At 42.9% G+C, this 22,838-nt stretch overlaps 1 protein-coding gene across 3 annotated transcripts in view; it reads right to left on the bottom strand.

Moving 5' to 3' along the window:
- Nucleotides 1–18,407: 18,407 nt before the first annotated feature.
- Nucleotides 18,408–22,838, bottom strand: part of Slc36a4 (solute carrier family 36 member 4) — a 39,712-nt gene continuing 35,281 nt past the window's right edge. For 2 of the 3 annotated variants that reach the window (XM_057767606.1, XM_057767608.1), the window contains one exon: nt 18,408–22,643. In XM_057767606.1, coding sequence (XP_057623589.1) covers nt 22,339–22,643 — 305 coding nt within the window. In that variant the 3' untranslated portion in view covers nt 18,408–22,338. The remainder of the gene's footprint in view (nt 22,644–22,838) is intronic. The other variant, XM_057767607.1, reaches the window with a different exon arrangement.

Genomic DNA, 22,838 nt, shown 5'->3' with positions numbered 1-22,838 from the left:
TTATAAGAGCTGGTGTGGACATGGTATCTCTTCACAGAGGTAGAGCTCAGACTAAGACAGTTATGTTGTGTTTTCCTCTGATATGCTCTGAGGCCCCTCTTTCAGGTATTTCGTGTCTTAAAGAGAATAGTGGTTTATAATCTTCTCTCTTCATTGATGTGGGTGACCTTCTGTGTATGTGTTTCTTTATTGGTTGATGAATAAAGTTGTTTTGACCAATGGCTTAGCAGAATGAAGCCAAGCCAGAAATCTGAACAGAGATAAAGAGAGACTGGGAGGCGTCGGAGAGATGCCATGTAGCTGCCAAAGGAGAAGGACGCGCTGGAACCTTAGGGACCTTACTAGTAAGCCACAGCCTCGTAACAATACACAGATTGATAGAAATGGGTTAATTTAAGATATAAGAGCTAGCTAGGAATATACTAGAATCCTTGGCCGAACAGTGTTGTAATTAATATAGTTTCTATGTGATTATTCAGGTAGGGCAGCTGGAAAAGCAAGTGTAGTCTCTGCCTACAAATGGCACACCAACAGGCAACCACATCCACATAATACCTGAGAGAGCTTGGGGAGGAATCCTAGACACAAGAGAACAGTTAAGCACAGCTTCTTGGTAGCTGCATTTTTTTAGAGGCTCTGTTTGCTGGCAGCAAGCAGAGGCACAGATCCTCTAAGAAAAGGCTTCTTGACTCAACACTAGCAGCAAAACTGCACAGCTTTTTAAAAAAACATAGACCTGGCATGTCCCTGGAGCTGGGGTAATGAGCATTGCTGGCAGAGACGGTGAATGTACCTCTGCCCTATTGAAAGGCCAAGAGAGGCAGAGCCAGCATCCAGGGCTGCCGCAACCATACTGCTTACCATTTTAAAATGGTCCTTGTGAGAAAAGGAATTCAGATACACAATAGGACAGATTCAAGCATAAAAGACTTCTACACGAGACAAAGTAAAAAAATGTACATAAGCTTGGAAGAGAGAGAAAAAAGGAGTAGAGATAGTTCAAAAAAGACAGTCATAGATTAAAGAAATAAGATAATAAAATAAAAATTTAAAAAGTAATAGAAAAAAGCCCCAGAAAGATGGAATATACACACAGAGTCTAGATTATGCATATTATTGTGTTTTCTTTGAATTTTGACTTCAGAGAGATATTTGATTCTGGGGGCTGCTAAGCTAAACCAACATAAAGGTATCTTGACTTTAAAATTTGGGTTTAAGGATATATTATTTTGGAAAAGAGGTTTGGCTTTTATTTCCACAGAGGATTGAAACCGGCAAATTCCTTCCAGGATAATGTGGTTTGATGAAACAAGTCCCCAAAAGGTCTCTATGAACCCTAAAAATACTTCACCCAAGAAAAAAACAGAAAGCAGTTTTGAGAAAACTATGTCCAAATTTCCAAAATGATTGTTTATAATTTTTTTTCATTTAAAGGGGGTTGATTATAAGTGATTAGTGGTCACAGTCAATTTCTTAAAAAAAATAAGGGAGATATGGTATAGAGATTAATATTTTGCATTGGTATGGATCTTGGTCTATTGATACAAATTTAAGATTGATTTTGTTATATGTATTTCTGTTCTTGTTTAAAGTGTTGTGTTAGTGCAGTCCATTTAAAATGTAATATATAATTAAAAATTACAGATTAATAGATGGCCATTTATAATGGCCAAACTTGTAGCCTTGTTAGTTAGGTTTGCTAGATATACAGAGATGTATTTCAAATGTATGGTTACTCTTCAAATTTTTCAAAGACCTAAAGAACACGGCATTTAAAACTTTTAGACTTTTCTCAACAGTTAGACATGTCTGCTTCTGGCAGCACCAATTACTTCAGAGAGGTTGATGGGCATTGAAGAAACTCGTTATGGAATTTGCCTTCAATGTGACAAGGCTAGCCATTTGGGCAAGAAACTACTCTTGCATGGTCTGCTTGATGGTATGCTGTATGAACTGGACATTCAGAACCCACAGAAAAGTGACTTCTGAACTTTCTAAAAGACAGATTGGTCCTTCAGGGTTCCTGCTTCACAGAAGAAACTGCCAGATATTCTGCAGGACTCAGAAGAAAGTGACTGGCAAAAATAACAATATAGGAGAAACAATCTTTTAAATTTCCTTCTTCATGGAAAAATTTGCCAGATGCTAGGGGCCTGTAGGCTGAAGATGGATGCATCAACATTACAGAAGAACTTTGGGTGACTGTTCAGGCAGCAAGATGTCTCTGTCAATTCTAGACTTTGGAAGATGCTTACAATGCACTTCCTGTTAACTTAGGTAATATTATATCCTTCTGGGGTTTCTGGTGGAGTTGAAGACATAATTATAGTTTTCCTTAGTTATGATAAAAGATAAATTAGATATAAAACTTTAGACTTACAAAGATAGGATAGATGATAGAGTATTTTCCTTAATTTACCAAATATAAATGAACTAAATATTGTAACTATAATTCTTGCTTGATAATTGTTTTGTATATGTAATTTCATTATGTTAAAGTTAAAACCTTTCTTTTTAGCTAAATAGGAAAGGGGGGATGATGTGGTATGTCCTTCTGTATATATGTTGCTTTGCTGTTTTGTTCAATGGCTTAGCACAGAAAAACCAGGCAGGAAGTTCAAAGAGAGAGAGAGAGAGAGAGAGAGAGAGAGAGAGAGAGAGCAGAGTCAGAGAGATGCCATGTAGCTGCCAAAGGAGAAGGACATGATGGAACCTTAGGAACTTTACTGGTAGGCCACAGCATTGGAGTGATACACAGATTGATAGAAATGGGTTAATTCAAAATGTAAGAGCTAGCTAGGAATATGCTAGAGTCATTGGCCAAACAGCATTATAATTAATATAGTTTCTGTGTGATTATTTGGGTAGGGTGGCTGGAAAAGCAAGCACAGTCTTCACCTACACTTTGTATTATCTTTATCTGGGTTTTGGATCAGAAATTTAGTGTGTCTAGAGCACAGAATGAATTATGTTCTGATTTGTGGAAGTGTTTGCTGAGCGTCCACATCTCTAAACTAGGGCAGCTTTCAGAAGTGGTGGTTGAGGTGAACTGCACAGACCTTCTGAAGACAGGCTTGTAACTAATTTCCCTGGCTCACTAGAAATGTCCACACCCATCGGCAGGGAGGTCTACGCTACCCAGGTTCTGAGAAGCCCCATATCTGCTTCTGCAGCCTCCTTAGGATCACCTCCTGCACTGGACATCCCTGCTGTTGGGTTTCCTGTATTTACACACTTTCAACGACATCATATTTCAGGAGTCCTTTAGTTGCTGATAACTCTCCTGTAATGCTCCTTGCTTTAAAGCATTTACTTCCTTTGATGTCTCTACTGATCTTTCTTTTTTTTTTTTTTTTTTCCGAGACAGGGTTTCTCTGTAGCTTTGGTGCCTGTCCTGGAACTAGCTCTTGTAGACCAGGCTGGCCTCGAACTCCCAGAGATCCGCCTGCCTCTGCCTCCCGAGTGCTGGGATTAAAGGCGTGTGCCACCACCGCCTGGCTCTACTGATCTTTCAAAGGGGTCTCACAAAGGAGGTGAGCTCAGTGTGGGCCCAACCTTCCATCAGGAGATGGAAGCCCACTGCTTCTCCTTGATTAACCCATGCCAGACCCAACCTCAGTGTGTATGTAAAGCAGAATCACATTTACTACCATATAGTAGTGCTTTGGAAACTAGATTATGTCGCCTAACTATTACCCGAAGATTTTCATATTTACAGAATATCATTGGATTTGCCTTATAGCCCCAAACATGCAAGACAAAAACCACTGAACTCAGTTTTATAAGTTTTCATTCTAATCATATAAACATACTATTGAAGAATTTAATATATTATATATTATTCTAATTTGCTATCTACTTCTGTGATAAAGATTATGGCCAAAAGCAACTTGAAGAAGAAATATTTATTTGGCCTTCAGGTTCCAACACTGAGGGACCAAGGCAGGAACCAAAGTAGAGACCATGGATGGAGTCTGTTATTGGGTTGCTCCCCCTGGCTTGCTCAGTTTGCTTTCTTATATATCCCAGACCACCTGTTCAGATATGATGCCACTTGCAGTGAGCTGGGCCCTTTTCTATCAATCACCAACCCAGAAAATGTTCCACAAACAGGCACACAGGCCAATCTGATGAGGGCAAGTTTTCAAGTGAGGCTCTCTCCTATAACAGGTGATTGCAGTTTGTGTCAAGATGGCAAAGAAAGAAAGTACAAACACACACATGTATGTACATATGCACATGATAATATTGATATTTATGCATATGATATATATGTGTGTATGCCCATACATGTATACATATCTGAAATTGTAGCTATAAATTGATATTGAAATATCACATATATTGGCCCTCTTTATTGTCTTTGAATTCTTAAATAGCAGCAAAATATTACCAAAACCTAAGTTTTTAAAATAATTCTTACATTCAGAGAGAATGGGTACTATTTGATACTTCCTAATTATAAAGATATTAGACAAATGTTATTAAGGAGTTAAATTTGAGTTTGGGATTTCCTTAGTAATGAAAATTCTTCATTTTCCAAATTAAAGTCAACCAGTTTCTCCTGCAGTGGGCTGAGTACTTTAAGCCTTCTGAGGATACTCTAACATATTTCTTCACCATAAATTTCCATAGTTATTACACTCATAAGAATTTCTTCTGGCTCCAGTTTGAACTCGTCTCCCTCCCTCTTTTGTCTCCTAACATTTTGAAGGAGACCAGGACATACTGAAGGCATCACATAATCTCCTCCAAGAAGTCACACCTACCACGTCGTGTGACTTTTGAAAAATGCCAAGGGCTATTATCGTTAAAGTTGAACACTGCCATAGACTGATCATTAATTTGATCTTTAATGGTTCAGTGTCACCCCCTGCACAGAGAAGCAATGGATGGGGTAAGGAAGGCACTGGCTAAGGGCACAGGTTTCTAGTGGGTCAGGCAGAGGGTTCCCTTCTATCCCCGTGGGCATGCTGAAGAGCCTTACTGACTCCCATTTTCCTTTCTGGAAAACGGTTCTAATAATAGTGCCACCTTCACATGACTGTAAGGTTTAAGCAGGTGTGGCACTAGGCAGAAAGAGCCTTGCACTGACATGATTTGTTCCTTCCCTTGACTTGCTCTATCGGAGCATCCCATGTCCTAGACTGGGTCTGTAAAGACAACCTAAAGACCCTTTCCATTCTCATCACTCCATGTGATCAAAGTTGAAAGCAATGATGGAAGTTTATTTGCTTCAAAATTATTCTAGGTTTGAGTATGGGGGGGTAAATGTTTTTCAAACTTTAAATAATTTTTAATGAAAATAAATATTTTCACACAGATGATTCTGAGCATGGTTTCCCTCCCCCAACTCTCCCCAGATCCTCTCCACATATTCTTCTCCCCCCTCCCCACCACTTTCACAGCAGTGTCCTCAAACCTGGCTGGCCAGGCAACAGTGGTACTCATGAGGTGACTCTGTTGGTCAAGAGTTTGTCAGAATTAAATGTGATAATTCTTAGATTGCTTCATTCAGTTCACTACACAACTATTAATTAGTATCACAGAAAGGAGAGGTAGCAGGATAAATAACATAAAGCTATATATAACACACACACAGGGGTTAGACAGCACTATTTCAGGGCAGTCAGAGACGGCATGATCAGGGGACGAACACAGGGATGCATCAGTACTAGGACCTCAACCTCTCTACTGCTCCATCTGCCCTGTTCTGACATAGAGGGCCCGTTACTCTGGCATGCTCAGCTTGGAAACCACACATGGAACCTGGAACCCTCCAGAAACAAGGCAGTATTATCTATGCAAACTAAACTGATCATAAAATGGCCTATTGGGTTTGTTCCCTTTGTAAGCCAAAAGCAGATAGTTCAGCTGAAGTGGTAGTCACAGGTGAGAACCAAGCACGAAAGAACAAGTCACAGGCCTTGTCTGACTTGGATGGGGTCTCAGCCCTGTTGTGAAGGATGTCTGATTGCTGTTTATTACCTATTATTTAGGTGAGGCAAAATTCCAAGAACGAACTACTTACCAAGAAAAAGAGGGGTTCCGTTCATTGATTTTGAAAGTCTGGTGAGTAGAAAGAGGAAGCCAGAAAGAGGCTGACTTCCACATTGTCTTCTGAGGACCTGCTTCCTGTGATACCCATGTCACTCTCCAGTCCACCTCTTTAAGGGTCCACAACGCCTCCACACCTCAAACCTAGGAGCAGCCCCCAACACATGAACATTTCAGGAGAACAGATTTAAACCATACTCAAACCACACCAGGGACTTTTCACATTACCCATTTCCTCCAAAGGCATTCTCTTCAGTATTGATCAAACCATGCTTTCTACTAAAAAATACAGTACTTATAGCAAGTGCCCACATCCATCCATGCCATGATTGCACATGCTACTAAGAAAGTCTCTAGAAATAATGTGAAGACTCCAAACAGCAGGTTTAATTACTGATTTTATCTTTTAATTTAAAACTGGTGGTGCTTCGGGTCCTGCAGTGTTGAGTCTCTGCATCTGTTCTTCATCCATCAAACGTTTATTGGCACCTTCTGATACCTGGAAGGGAAATCTAAATTCGTAACGGCAGCTGCACTCCTGAAATGGTGCTGGCATAACTCTGAGAATTGGGGGCTGGAAAGGAAAAGGCAGATGCAAATTTCAGAATCAAAATACCATGGAATATATTCCATATTCTCTGTAGTCAAGGTTTCTTTGTTGATTTTGAATTCTAAAACCTGAATATAAGAAAGGGAATGATCTGGGGAGAGAAAGAACATGGAGACAGAAAAGTGGGGCATAAGGAAAGGATATTGTAAGAGATGCATAAAAAGTGCCAACGGGAGCCCGTTGCTTGTATGGCAACCTATACTGGTCAGTTTTTATTATCAATTAAAACACAGAGTCACCTGGGGAGGGAAAACCCCAAATGAAGAGTGGCTTGGTCAGACTGGCCTGTAGCCATGTCTGAAACGAATTCTCTTGATTGATGATTGATGTGGGAGGGCCCAGCCAACTATGAGAACTAGACAGATGGGACATAGGTGGCATGCTTTATTTATTTAAACAAATGATATACCACTATATTTCCTCTTTTGTCTAAAATAAAACAGGCTATAACTAATATAAAAACTATATACAATAAATACAATAACTATATGCAATATATACAGGCAATGAGTATATCAACAATGTCTAGTTCATTTGTATTTGACAAATTCAGAAAAATACTCCATTATCTATCTTGATGAGTCCAAAAGGTTGTACCTAATTCACTTTTTTTAAATTTATTTATTTATTTATTAAAGATTTCTGCCTCCTCCCCGTCACCGCCTCCCATTTCCCTCCCCCTCCCCCAATCAAGTCCCCCTCCCTCGTCAGACCTAAGAGCAATCAGGGTTCCCTGCCCTGTGGGAAGCCCAAGAACCACCCACCTCCATCCAGGTCTATTAAGGTGAGCATCCAAACTGCCTAGGCTCCCACAAAGCCAGTACGTGCAGTAGGATCAAAAACCCATTGCCATTGTTCTTGACTTCTCAGTAGTCCTCATTGTCCGCTATGTTCAGCGAGTCCGGTTTTATCCCATGCTTTTTCAGACCCAGGCCAGCTGGCCTTGGTGAGTTCCTGATAGAACATCCCCATTGTCTCAGGGTGTGGGTGCACCCCTCGCGGTCCTGAGTTTCTTGCTCGTGCTCTCTCTCCTTCTGCTCCTGATTTGGACCTTGAGATTTCTGTCCAGTGTTCCAGTATGGGTCTCTGTCTCTGTCTCCTTTCATCGCCTGATGAAGGTTAATATTCAGGAGGATGCCTATATGTTTTTCTTTGGGTTTACCTTCTTATTTAGCTTCTCTAGGATCATGAATTATAGGTTCAATGTCCTTTATTTATGGCTAGAAACCAAATATGAGTGAGTACATCCCATGTTCCTCTTTTTGGGTCTGGCTTATCTCACTCAGGATAGTGTTTTCTATTTCCATCCATTTGCATGCAAAATTCAAAAGACACTTAAGGTCATGCTCAACTTCCTTAGTGATCAGGGAAATGCAAATCAAGACAACTTTAAGATGCCATCTTACACCTGTCAGAATGACTAAAATAAAAAACACTAATGAGAGGCAGGCCCGGGCGGCGGAGGCACCAGCACGCAGGCAAGTCCGGGCGGCAGAGGCACCGGCGTGCAGGCAGGCCCGGGTGGCGGAGGCACCGACAGTCAGGCCCGGCAGGCAGGCCTAGGCAGCGGAAGCACCGGCGCACAGACAGTTCCGGGTGGCGGAGGCACCGGCAGGCAGGCCTAGGCGGCGGAAGCACCGGCGCGCAGGCAGGCCCAGGTGGCGGAGGCACCGGCAGTCAGGCCCGGCAGGCAGGCCTAGGCGGCGGAAGCACCAGCGCGCAGGCAGGCCCGGGTGGTGGAGGCACCGGCGGGCAGGCCTAGGCGGCGGAAGCACCGGCGCACAGACAGTTCCGGCCGGCGGAGGCACCGGCAGGCAGGCCTAGGCGGCGGAAGCACCGGCGCGCAGGCAGGCCCGGGCGGCGGAGGCACCAGCACGCAGGCAAGTCCGGGCGGCAGAGGCACCGGCGTGCAGGCAGGCCCGGGTGGCGGAGGCACCGACAGTCAGGCCCGGCAGGCAGGCCTAGGCAGCGGAAGCACCGGCGCACAGACAGTTCCGGGTGGCGGAGGCACCGGCAGGCAGGCCTAGGCGGCGGAAGCACCGGCGCGCAGGCAGGCCCAGGTGGCGGAGGCACCGGCAGTCAGGCCCGGCAGGCAGGCCTAGGCGGCGGAAGCACCGGCGCGCAGGCAGGCCCGGGTGGTGGAGGCACCGGCGGGCAGGCCTAGGCGGCGGAAGCACCGGCGCACAGACAGTTCCGGCCGGCGGAGGCACCGGCAGGCAGGCCTAGGCGGCGGAAGCAACGGCGCGCAGGCAGGCCCGGGCAGCGGAGGCACCAGCACGCAGGCAAGTCCTGGCAGCAGAGGCACCGGCGTGCAGGCAGGCCCGGGTGGCGGAGGCACCGGCAGTCAGGCCCGGCAGGCAGGCCTAGGCAGCGGAAGCACCGGCGCACAGACAGGCCCGGGCGGCGGAGGCACCAGCACGCAGGCAAGTCCGGGCGGCAGAGGCACCGGCGTGCAGGCAGGCCCGGGTGGCGGAGGCACCGACAGTCAGGCCCGGCAGGCAGGCCTAGGCGGCGGAAGCACCGGCGCGCAGGCAGGCGCAGGTGGCGGAGGCACCGGCAGGCAGGCCTAGGCGGCGGAAGCACCCGCGCACAGACAGTTCCGGGCGGCGGAGGCACCGGCAGGCAGGCCCGGGCGGTGGAGGCACTGGCTACAGGATAGTGCGGGCAAGAAACAGTGAAGCCTGCACTGAGAACAGATTGCCCCGCTACAATTAAATCAAACCCAATAGATAGCATCGGTAAGAGGAGATGGGCAGACGCCAAGGCAAGAATTCACCCAACAATCTGAAAAACAACATGAAAACACCAGAACCCAATGACCTTACAACACAAGGACTTGAACACCCTATCACAGGAGAAGAGGAAAAAACTGACTTTTTGAAAGCAATAGAGTCCCTTAAACAACATGTAAAAAACGCCCTCATAGAAATGGATGAGAAGTATAACAAAAAGTTTGAAGAAATGAGTAAATATGTAAATGATACCCTGGGAAGCCAAGAAAAAACGATCAAACAGGTAATGGAAACAGTCCAAGAATTGAAAACTGAAATGGAAGCAAGGAAGAAAACACAAACTGAGGACCAGCTGGATATGGCAAATATAGGTCAACGAGCAGAGACTACAGAAACAAGCATAATCAACAGAATACAAGAGATAGAAGAAAGAATCTCAGACTCTGAAGACAACATAGAGAAAATAAACGGACTGATCAAAGAAAACACCAAAACCAACAAATTCTCATCACAAAACATTCAGGAAATATGGGACACAATAAAAAGACCAAACCTAAGAATAATAGGGATAGAAGAAGGAGAAGAGGCACAGCTCAAAGGTCCAGAAAACATTTTTAACAAAATTATGGAAGAAAACTTCCCCAACATAAAGAAAGATATTCCTTTGAATATTCAAGAAGCATACAGAACACCAAACAGACTGGATCAAAAAAAAACGTCCCCTCGCCATATAATAATCAAAACACAAAATATACAGATTAAAGAAAGAATATTAAGAGCTGCAAAGGAAAAAGGCCAAGTAACTTATAAAGGTAAACCGATCAGACTTACACCTGACTTCTCTATGGAAACCATGAAAGCCAGAAGGTCCTGGATAGAGGTACTACAGAAACTAAGAGACCATGGATGCAAACCCAAACTACTATACCCAGCCAAGCTATCGTTCACTATCAATGGAGAAAACAAGACATTCCAGGATAAGAACAAATTTAAACAATATGTAGCCACAAATCCAGCCCTACAGAAAGTAATAGAAGGAAAATCACAACCCAAGGAATCCAACATTGCCAACACTGCCTACAATAACCCAGGCATCTAGCGACCCTTCACCAGCACAACTCCAAGAAGGGAGACACACAAACTCTACTACCAAAAACAATAAGAATAACCGGAGTAAACAACCACTGATCATTAATATCACTTAATATTGATGGTCTCAATTTACCTATAAAAAGGCACAGGCTAAGAGATTGGATATGAAAACAGGATCCAACATTCTGCTGTTTACAAGAAACACATCTCAACCACAAAGACAGGCATCTACTCAGAGTAAAGGGTTGGGAAAAGGTTTTTCAAGCAAATGGTCCTAAGAAAAAAGCAGGTGTGGCCATACTAATTTCTAACAAAACTGACTTCAAACTAAAATCAATCAGAAGAGATCGACAGGGACACTTTATACTCATAACAGGAACGATTCAGCAGGATGAAGTCTCAATCCTGAATATCTATGCCCCTAATATAAAAGCACCCACTTATGTAAAAGAAATATTGCTAAAACTCAAGGCAGACATCAAATCACACACACTAGTAGTAGGAGACTTCAACACACCTCTCTCACCAATGGACAGGTCAATCAGACAGAAAACTAATAGAGAATTAAGAGAATTGTTGGAGGTAATGAATCAAATGGACTTAACAGACATCTATAGAACACTCCACCCAAATAGGAAAGAATACACCTTCTTCTCTGCAGCTCATGGAACCTTCTCGAAAATTGACCACATACTTGGAAACAAAGGAAACCTCCACAGATACAAAAAAATATCAGTGTCCACCTGTGTCTTATCAGATCACCACGGATTAAAGTTAGAAGCCACCAACAAAGCTACCCCCAGAAAGCTGACAAACTCATGGAAACTGAACAGTCAACTACTGAACCACACCTGGGTCAAGGAAGAAATTAAGAAAGAAATTAAAGTCTTCCTTGAATTTAATGAAAACAAAGAGACAACATACTCAAACCTATGGGACACGATGAAAGCAGTGCTAAGAGGAAAGTTCATAGCACTAAGTGCCCACTTAAAGAAAACGGAGAAAGCATACATTGGGGACTTAACAGCACACCTGAAAGCTCTAGAAAAAAAAGAAGCAGACGCGCCCAGGAGGAGTAGAAGACTGGAAATAATCAAACTGAGGGCAGAAATCAACAAAATAGAAACACAGAAAACAGTCCAAAGAATCAATGAAACAAAAAGTTGGTTCTTGGAGAAAATCAACAAGATTGACAAACCCCTATCCAAACTAATTAAACGACAGAAAGAGAACACGCAAATAAATAAGATCAGAAATGAAAAGGGGGACATAACCACAGACACAGAGGAAATTCAGAGAATCATTAGATCTTACTACAAAAGCCTGTATGCCACAAAACTGGAAAATGCAAAAGAAATGGACACTTTTTTAGATAAGTACCATATACCAAACCTAAACCAAGACCAGGTGAACGATCTAAATAGACCTGTTAGTCGTGAAGAATTAGAAACAGTTATCAAAAATCTCCCTTCCAAAAAAAGCCCAGGGCCAGGTGGTTTCAATGCAGAATTCTACCAGACCTTCCAAGAAGAGCTAATACCTATACTTCTTAATGTATTTCACAATATAGAAACAGAAGAGTCATTGCCAAATTCCTTTTATGAAGCTACAGTTACCCTGATACCAAAACCACACAAAGACCCAACCAAGAAAGAGAATTACAGGCCTATCTCACTCATGAACATCGACGCAAAAATTCTCAATAAAATACTGGCAAACCGAATCCAAGAACACATTAGAAAAGTTATCCATTATGATCAAGTAGGCTTCATTCCAGAGATGCAGGGCTGGTTCAACATACGCAAATCTATCAATGTAATCAACCATATAAATAAACTGAAAGAAAAAAACCATATGATCATTTCATTAGATGCTGAAAAAGCATTTGACAAAATTCAACACTCCTTTATGATAAAGGTCTTGGAGAGAATAGGGATACAAGGGGCATACCTAAATATAATAAAAGCTATTTACAGCAAGCCGACAGCTAACATTAAATTAAACGGAGAAAAGCTCAAAGCCATCCCACTAAAATCAGGAACACGACAAGGATGTCCACTCTCTCCATACCTCTTCAATATAATGCTTGAAGTTCTAGCAATAGCAATAAGACAACATAAGGGGATCAAGGGGATCCGTATTGGAAAGGAAGAAGTTAAGCTTTCATTATTTGCAGATGATATGATAGTATACATAACCGACCCCAAAAACTCTACCAAAGAACTCCTACAGCTGATAAACACCTTTGGTAATGTGGCAGGATACAAAATCAACTCCAAAAAATCAGTTGCCTTCCTATACACTAAGGATAAGGAAGCAGAGAGGGAAATCAGAGAAGCATCACCTTTCACGATAGCCACAAATAGCATAAAATACCTTGGGGTAACTCTGACCAAGGAAGTGAAAGATCTATTTGGCAAGAACTTTAAGTCTTTGAAGAAAGAAATTGAAGAGGACACCAGAAAATGGAAGGACCTCCCTTGCTCTTGGATTGGGAGGATCAACATAGTAAAAATGGCAATTCTACCAAAAGCAATCTATAGATTCAACGCAATCCCCATCAAAATCCCATCAAAATTCTTCACAGATCTGGAGAAGACAATAATCAACTTTATATGGAAAAACAAAAAACCCAGGATAGCCAAAACAATCTTATACAATAAAGGATTGTCTGGAGGCATTACCATCCCTGACTTCAAACTCTATTACAGAGCTACAGTACTGAAAACGGCTTGGTACTGGCATAAAAACAGAGAAGTCGACCAATGGAATAGAATAGAAGACCCTTACTTTAGCCCACAAACCTATGAACACCTGATTTTCGATAAAGGAGCTAAAAGTATACAATGGAAAAAAGAGAGCATCTTCAACAAATTGTGCTGGCAAAACTGGAAGTCAATCTGTAGAAGAATGAAAATAGATCCATATATATCACCATGCACAAAACTCAAGTCCAAATGGATTAAAGACCTCAATATCAGTCCAAACACACTGAATCTGATAGAAGAGAAAGTGGGAAGTACTCTACAACACATGGGCACAGGAGAACACTTCCTACGTACAACCCCAGCAGCACAAACACTAAGGACATCATTGAATAAATGGGACCTCCTGAGACTGAGAAGCTTCTGTAAAGCAAAGGACACTGTCACTAAGACAGAAAGGCAACCCACTGACTGGGAGAAGATCTTCACCAACCCCGCAACTGACAAAGGTCTGATATCCAAAATATACAAAGAACTCAAGAAATTAGACCGTAAAAGGTTAATCAATCCAATTATAAAATGGGGCACTGAGCTGAACAGAGACTTTTCAACAGAAGAAGTTCAAATGTCCAAAAGTCACTTAAGATCATGCTCAACTTCCTTAGCAATCAGGGAAATGCAAATCAAGACAACATTAAGATACCATCTTACACCGGTCAGAATGGCTAAAATCAAAAACACCAATGATAGCCTCTGCTGGAGAGGTTGTGGAGAAAGGGGCACTCTCATCCATTGCTGGTGGGAATGCAAACTTGTGCAACCACTTTGGAAAGCAGTGTGGCGGTTTCTCAGGAAAGTCGGGTTCAACCTACCTCTTGACCCAGCAATACCACTATTGGAAATATACCCAAGAGATGCCCAAACATACAACAAAAGTATATGCTCAACTATGTTCATAGCAGCATTGTTTGTAATTGCCAGAACCTGGAAACAACCTAGATGTCCTTCAATGGAAGAATGGATGAAGAAAGTATGGAATATATACATATTAGAGTACTACTCAGCAGTAAAAAACAATGACTTCTTGAATTTTGCATACAAATGGACGGAAATTGAAAACACTATCCTGAGTGAGGTAAGCCAGACCCAAAAAGAGGAACATGGGATGTACTCACTCATATTTGGTTTCTAGCCATAAATAAAGGACATTGAGACTATAATTCGTGACTCTAGAGAAGCTAAATAAGAAGGTGAACCCAAAGAAAAACATATAAGCATCCCCCTGAATATTAACCTTCATCAGGCGATGAAAGAAGACAGAGACAGAGACCAACATTGGAGCACTGGACTGAAGTCTCACGATCCAAAGGAGGAGCAGAAGGAGAGTGAGCACGAGCAAGGAACTCAGGACTGCGAGGGGTGCACCCACACACTGAGGCAATGGGGATGATCTATCGGGAACTCACCAAGGCCAGCTGGCCGGGGACTGAAAAAGCATGGGACAAAACCGGTCTCGCTGAACATAATGGACAATGAGGACTACTGAGAACTGAAGAACAATGGCAATGGGTTCTTGATCCTATTGCATGTAATGGCTTTGTGGGAGCCCAGGTAGTTTGGATGCTCACCTTAATAGACCTGGATGGAGGTGGGTGGTCCTTGGACCTCCCACAGGGCAGAGAAACCTGCTTGCTCTTTGGGCTGAGGAGGAAGGAAGACTTGATTGGGGGAGGGGGAGGGAACGGGAGGTGGTGGCGGGGAAGAGGCAGAAATCTTTAATAATTAAATTAATTAATTAATAAAAAAAAAAAAAACACTAATGATAGCTGTCGCAGTCCCCCTCGGCCAGCAAGAAGGACGTGCAACACTGGAGCTCTTCTTGCTAAGCAGTTTATTCAGGACCTTGTTAACAATTGTAAAATCTCTCTCTCTCTCTCCCTCTCTCTCCCACTCTCTCACTCTCTCACTCACTCACTCACTCACTCACTCTCCCTCTCTCCCTCTCTCCTCGGGCAAAACTCTCCCAACCCTTAAGTAGGCATGGGCAACCAACCCCGGATTGCCAGGTGGGCACTGCCCATAGGTCCACGCATATGCAAGCAGCTGACAATCATTGCGTGATAATAGCATAAGTCAGGCCTAGTTGATATTAGGAGTTGATTATCACAGAGAGCACTTGCGGAGGGCGGGAGCCAGCACCATCAGGTGCAACTCCACGCAGCTCTCTACACATAGCCATCAGGTGTGACTCCACGCAGCTCGCTACAGATAGCCTTTGCTGGAGAGGTTGTGGAGAAAGGGGTACACTCATCCATTGCTGGTGGGAATGCAAACTTGTGCAAACACTTTGGAAAGCAGTGTGGCGGTTTCTCAGTAAATTCGGGATCAACCTACTCCTGGACCCAGCAATACCACTCTTGGGAATATACCCAAGAAATACCCTATCATACAACAAAAGTATATGCTCAACTATGTTCAAAGCAGCATTGTTTGTAATAGCCAGAACCTGGAAACAACCTAGATGCCCTTCAATGGAAGAATGGATGAAGAAAGTATGGAATATATACATATCAGAGTACTACTCAGCAGTAAAAAAAAACAATGACTTCCTAATTCACTTTCTATTTTAATTTGCGTTATCAGATTCTCTTTTAATGTCACTTCTTTAGTGAGTTCCTTTTCTGAGTCTGGTAAAAAAGGAAAACTATAACTATCTAGTCTTCCTATGGTCATGGTGTCTCTTCACAGCAACAGAAGTTATTAGAACAGCAGCTCTCATCCATGGGTTCTGCTGCTGCTCCTGCTGGAGTTCTTGCCCTGGCTCCCCTCAGTGGGGGACTGTGACATGGCATAAGCCAAACAAAGCCCTTCCTCTCCAAGCTGCTTTTGATCGGGTGTTTACCACAGCAACAGAAAACGCTGAAGAGCCCCATTCCTCCCCACCTTATTGTAACAAACAATCCCTCCACCAGTACGCCCTCGGAGTCCCATGTCGATGCCCAGCTGGCAGTGCTAATAAAATCAGCACTCCTCGGGTTCTAGTCCAGCCCAAGTCTCCACACCTCAGGAAAAGGGTGTGTGGGCAGGGATGCTCTTAATGTGGCTGTGATCGCATGGCTGCTCTGGCACTCCAGTGCTCATGATTGAGACAAAAATAAACCATGTGGACGGCCGTGAGTTTTCTCGGAGGTCCACAGCATATCTCAAATAGGAATCCTTAAATTCAAATTTTCTTAACTGTACTATGCATTAGTTTTAAATTTCATATTTCAAAATTATACTCAATTGTTTTTTTAAACATAAAATATTCTTATTAGAGTCTCATATGAAACTCAATATATGTTCTCAATCCTACTTCCTCTTCCTACTGGCTCTTTCCCAGCTCCTCTTTTGACTAGTAGCTAAAGACCACATGATTAGTTCCAGGCAGTAACATGAAGGTTGTTGTAGAATTTTACTTTAAGGTGTGTTACTTTTTGTTTATGCTCTGGAACATTTGTTTAATGATGCAAAAAAAAATGTGTTTGATTAAATAAAATTCACCTGCAGTCAGGAGGCTGCGCCCCAACTAACTGACCGGAAGTTGTAGGGAGGAGCCAGATGGAGAAGGGCTTATAAGGAGGGATGAGGAGAAGCACTAAAACATTTGGGGGGGACGGTTAGTGGGGACTTTTATGTCAAGCATAGAAGCCACACTGACATCCCAAATGAAAACCACTCCATTGAATTCTTAATTTAAAAAAATATATATTTTTAAAAAATTGAAAACACCCTAATACTCCTGCTTCAGGAAACTTCTGACATACTAATAGTATTGTCTTAGCCGCAGCAGAGAAAAATCCATGAACCCAGACTCGTAGAAGGTGACTCAAGAGTTCATCTAAAACGGATGCCCCTGGGCACTAGAACTTCTCAAGAGACTGGAGGAGGTAAGCTAGGAGAGCTGCTTGATATTCAGCCTAGCTGGGGAGCAGGATTTGACCTCAACCTTTGAACTCTGAGTTCTTTGGAGGGACAAAGGTTTAGATAAATTCCCTCAGTAACTGAGAGCAGAGCCTGAGGGAGCAGAATTTCCCCAGGCTGTGGCTCCGGCAGCCTAACCTGCTGGTGGGGGTGGAGCTGCAATTACTGACTAGGACAGCTCCAGCTTAAAAGGCAGCAACAATTAACAAAGGAACAGAAGGTAGAAATGTCCTGTCTCTCTTCCTGTCCCTGCTTATTCTTTCCCTCCAATGGTGACTGCAGAAGCCATGCTCTGAGTGTGGTGCTGGCACTGGTGAGGAAAAAATAAAGAAATAAACAGAAATGGATGCGTGCTGCTTCCCACATGGAGAAGGGACCAGGATTTCAGGACCTTCCTTGTAACACAAACTAGGAATAGACTTTTATTAGGTTTAGTCACAGATGGTGGATGATTGGACATGGCTTCTCATTATGGAAACATCCCCTACATATTATGATGAGGAGATGGAGGGCTGTTTTCCTGTTTCGTATCTTGTGGGTCAAACGTATGTTCTACTTACAAGGGACTTTTGCTTCTTGGCTTTGTTTTTGAGAGAGGGTCTTCTTCTGTAGTCCACACTGACCTGGAATTTTATTATGCAATGCCTGCCCAGGGTGCTTTACTCTTCCTTTGGGGTACAAGATGAGGTTTTAATACATGTATAAAATGCGTACTATTCAAGTCAGGGAGCTGACATGCTCATCATCTCAACCGTTCAGTCCTTAGTGGTGGCAGCATTTAACGCCCAAGAGTTTTTGAAATTAAAAAAAAAAAAATGGTAAATTGAGTCATGCCACCCTGGGTACATAGGTCTAAGGGTCCTCTCATTTATAATCTACTTGTAGACCTTTGAGGCATTTAATAGCCATAAAGACTGCTTACACCATTTGTCATATCATGAAAATATTCAGGCATCTCTCTCTCACACACAGTAGTAACAATGAAATGAAATTTAAGCAATTAAAAAATAGGTGGGGACAGCAAAATGGCTACGTGATTAAAGACGCTTGCCACGCAAGCCTGAGGACCCAAGTTTGATCCCACCCGTGTAAGAGGAGAGGCAACTCCACAAGTAGTCCTCTGAGCTCCACATGGAGCGCGTGCAACCACACAGCCAGGCGTACACATACAATAATAATAAATACATTTGAAAACTTTAAAAAAACAAAACACTTTACTTGTGCGCTTTTAGCTAGGATATTTTCCATTTTATTTAACCTTATAAATGAAAAACTTAAAAGGCATTTAATAGCAAGCAAAATAATTATACTTTATTGACAATTCAGAAGTCACAGTACTTTCACTTTCCAAATTCTTTTACAAAGAATAATAAATTATAAGACACAAGTCCAATGACACTTGACTTTCAATAAAGCTAACAATGAAAAACAAAGATCTACAGCCTGACTTTTTCATGTCACAAACACGTTTTCCCGTGTGATCATCATTCTGGTCCAATCTGTGGCAGAACAGCCGAAATGGAGTCAGCTGTGAGTCCCTCTGGGGTGACATGCATGGATACACCTAGAGAGTAGTCAGTTCTAACAGGAAATCTGAGCAGTTGGGTGATTTGTCATTCCGCCTGCTAGGAAATCAATTCTAGACCTAGACATATTTCTTTTAAATGCTGGGTCTAAACCAAGCCGATCCAGGAAGTAAGTCATGTGAGGTCAAGTACATACAGTCATTTAATGAGAGGAAGCAGTCTGCTACCTCCTAGACAAATTTCTCACATCTTCTTAATTAAGGGAAGAGAGCTGAGCCGAGCTGATCAAAATAAACCCATTTCCAATATTTTATAATTCTACACTATTGATGCATTATAAAACCAATGGTTTTACTGCTCTACAGTTAACATCTGTTGATATAAACAAGTGTACTTATTATCTCCATGGGCTTGTTCTGTATCTTTTCCATCTTGGAAGGAAAGGGAGCTGTGTACAATATCTAATGTATGTTGCCAGCAATCACCGCACTGGCATCTGTGGGGACTGAAGTGGAACAGGGAGCTGTTAAGATGTCGTGAGACATGGCACCCATACGCACTTAAGCTGACATGTTCTAGGACTAGGAACATAGCAAAGCTCAAACCCTGTCGGGTAACTCACAAGTGCACCGCCATAAATGGATTACAAACAGTCTAAGGAGGCCATCTCACAAGACTCACCGGCTTTGGTGACAAATCAGAGAGAACAGAACGGGAAGTAGTGGGGCACAGCAAATGCCAGTTTGCTTTCTATAAGTGACTATCTAAGCTGAAACTCTCTCGGCTCCCGCTTCTTAACCATGAAGAAGCTGGGTAGCGTGTTAAAAGCTGTGTGGGACCAGTGTTCTGACGAGTGCCCTCAGATGCCAGGGAACACTCTCTGGAGCTCAGGGAACAGAAGCAGGTGGCAGATAACTGAGGTTAGCCCATGGCTTTCCTCTCACCGCCCCACAGTGGAAATGGCACCCACACAATTGACTAGCTTTCTGGGAAAGTTCCCAGTGTGATGGGAAGTAGCAAACATGAGTTCAACGTGGGTGGCCGCCTCCCCTTCTAGTAGGCCCCCAAACAAAAGAAACAGCTGCTAGAATCAAAATATCTTCTCCAAAAATCTTTAGAAAATTATGTACAACTAAATATTATAGAAAAGTGATGAAATGATAAATATATCTTTGGGCACCCTTAAAGAACAAGAGTGTATGCCTTTTACAGTTTGTATCTAAACAGTGTTTCACAATAAAACTGAAAACTTTCTCCTTCTGTCAGCCTACGCTCCTTTCTGTCGAGGACTTCTCTTGAGTTGATAACCTGGGGACTTCCGCATGGGTGCTGGTGCAGCAGCCCACTGTGCGGGAAATCCTGACTGAGGAGATGTCACACTGTGAGTCCTGCAGTGACCCACTGTGTAAAAACCCATCGCACCTGGTGAATTCCACAAGTAACAGGTGGAGATGCAAAACTAAAACTGAGCGTGGAGTACGGCACGAAGGCAGCTGACAAGAGCTCACGCTGCCCCGAGCCGTGACCTTTTAACCCCTGTACGCCATTGCACATTTTTAAATATCTACTACAGTGCTCACAGTCGAATTCCTATGAAACTACTGTCCTCACAGCCTCACCCACAGGCTCGACAAGACTAGAGACGTGGAGTAACGATTTAACATAAAATACCATAAACAACTATTAGAAATATCTAACATAAATGTTTTTAAAGTTTTGGTTCTTATGAATTCATACCAAAATAAAGCTTCTGATACATTTATAGGCTCACAGTTGAAGACAAAGTAATAATGTAAGCAAAGCTGAACCTGAATACGTTAACGTATACATAGAAAAATAGAAATTCCACAGAGAGCTTGATGACATCTTACAGACTAACGCACAGGAGAACCAAGGGCTGAGAAGTCCAGAAGACCCAGCACTCATTCCTTTAAATGCTAGAATTCCATCTTCATCATCAAATGAGCTTGTTTGCCTTGGCTAGTGTGTTTGGAGATGGAAGGAAGGAGACATTTTCTATGACAATGCCTGAAGCGTCTCGGTATTTTCTAGACAGTTCCTAATTGTTTCAAGTCTCCTAAGTATCCATTTTAAGTCCCTCTGCCCATTCAGGTCACGGGGAGATTACAGTAAGGAGTTGCTACAGGGCTAGGACGATCCAAAATCCTGTACTCTGTCACATACCTATGATTCCTGAAAACCCAAAGGGGCAAGGGGACATGCGACTAGAATACTGCACAGCTAGCCAGCTGACCCGGCTGTTCAAGGAGGCCCCACCTCCTGTGGCCAGCATACTCCACAGCTAGCCAGCCTCCCTGTTTAAGGAAATGTTAGCTTCTCTTTCTGTATGAGGTCTGTAAAGTCACAGGCAGGATTCTTGGATTTTCTGTCACATATATTCAAATATATCAGGCACACACTCTCAAAGATGAAAATATAACTGAATAAAATCTACACTAAATTAAGCTGTAATTTTTCATCTTTCTTGACTGTGACATGAAAAATAATTTTCAAAAAATCTCTGTATGGAACAAATTTCAGGTTCTCTTGACTAGGATAAGTGCTCTTGACGAAGTCACCTGACATTCTGAGGTTCCATTTCCTACAATGGTAACTGCCCTGTCTTGAAACATCTAGAGTCAATTTGGAAGAGAGACTCAGCTGAGAAAATGTCTCTGTAAGACTAACCTGTGGGTAAGTCTGTGGGATAGTTTGGAAGGGCCCAGTCCATGGTGGGTGGTGCCACCTCCGGGCTGGTGGTGCCCCCTCTGGGCTGGTGGTCCCGGAAGCTATAGAACGCAGGCTGACAAAGCCATGAGCAGTATCGTCCCATAACTTCTGCATCAGCGCCTGCCTCCAGGTTCCTGCCCTGAGTTCTTGTCTTCCTCTGATGATGGCTGTGATGTGAAACTATAAACTGAAATCAACTCTTTGTTCCCTAGGTTGCTTTTGGTCATGATGCTGTGTCATAGCAAGAGAAACCCCAACTAAGACAGTAACTAAGGGAGGGGAATTCCAGAAACCTCAGCGGCCTTTTTGCCCACAACCCAAACAGATCAGAACCTTGCTCAGTACTTCCCAGTGACTATGGAGCCCTACTGTCTGTAGAGCCTAACAGTGAGGTGATTCTGGCTCTGCGAGCTTTCTAATGTCTACATGACGGTCAGTGGGAATCATCTGTCCTTCCAGGGGCTGTCAGAAGCATTACCCATGCAATAAAAATGCAATTGATGCATTTTCATACACATACACAGGAGGCTTACTTCGCTATTATGGGAATCTCCAGAAAGATCCTATTAACTATGTCCCTATTTAATTTCCACAATGTTAAATGCCTTTATCTTCTCAATAGTGGCAAGAAAATTAATTCTTATTCAAAGTGTTTCTTACAGAAACAAATAATAGGGTATGCTTATTGTTTTAAGTTTTGGATTTTAATTTTTTTCAGTTTTTCAAAGCTAATTTTAAATTTTTCATTGTCATTAGATAAAAGCAAGAACCTGCCATGGTTTACCGTAGCTGCAAAAGATGGCCAGGTCCCAGTCCAATTGCAATACTCTGCCAACCAAAACAAGAGTTTGGCACTGTGCTTAAATGTATGGTGACTGTACTGGTTCTTAATTTGCTGTTAGAATGGGACAACAACCGAGGACTCACAGCCCAGATGCTGCGCATGTGGAGTTCACATTCAGAGAGAGACTCTGGGAGGTGCCTGCTACAGCTACTGTAGTTGGATAAATAATCTCTTCAACAGTGACATACGTGCCCAACAAGAAGCCGACGACTCCAGTGAATGCTATGGAGATGTTTTTCAGGATCATCCATATGTTGTAATGCTCCTTAGAAAACGTAAGGATTTCCACGAGCGGCGGCAGGATCAGGGCCAGCGTGCTGCTGCTTACAGCCCCAACGAAGGAGATCACGATGTCGAGGCGAGGAATGAGAACCGCCCCGGCACCTATTGAAAAATGGCTTCTGTTGACATGGTTGCTATTTAAGGGACTAACTGTGGACAATCATTTTTGACAATGAAAGTGGTTAGCGGAAGTTACTGCTTATGGGGAAACTGACATAACTTATTCTCAGCTAACGAGGGACAAACCAGAGAAACACTTTCTGGACTCATCCTTATCAATAACATTTCTCATGTAAA

The sequence above is a fragment of the Chionomys nivalis genome, chromosome 4 (genome assembly GCF_950005125.1).
Source record: "Chionomys nivalis chromosome 4, mChiNiv1.1, whole genome shotgun sequence".
Taxonomy (NCBI): domain Eukaryota; kingdom Metazoa; phylum Chordata; class Mammalia; order Rodentia; family Cricetidae; genus Chionomys; species Chionomys nivalis.
The sequence above is the reverse complement of the archived record's forward strand: the minus strand, read 5'-3'. Positions and strand labels throughout refer to the sequence as shown.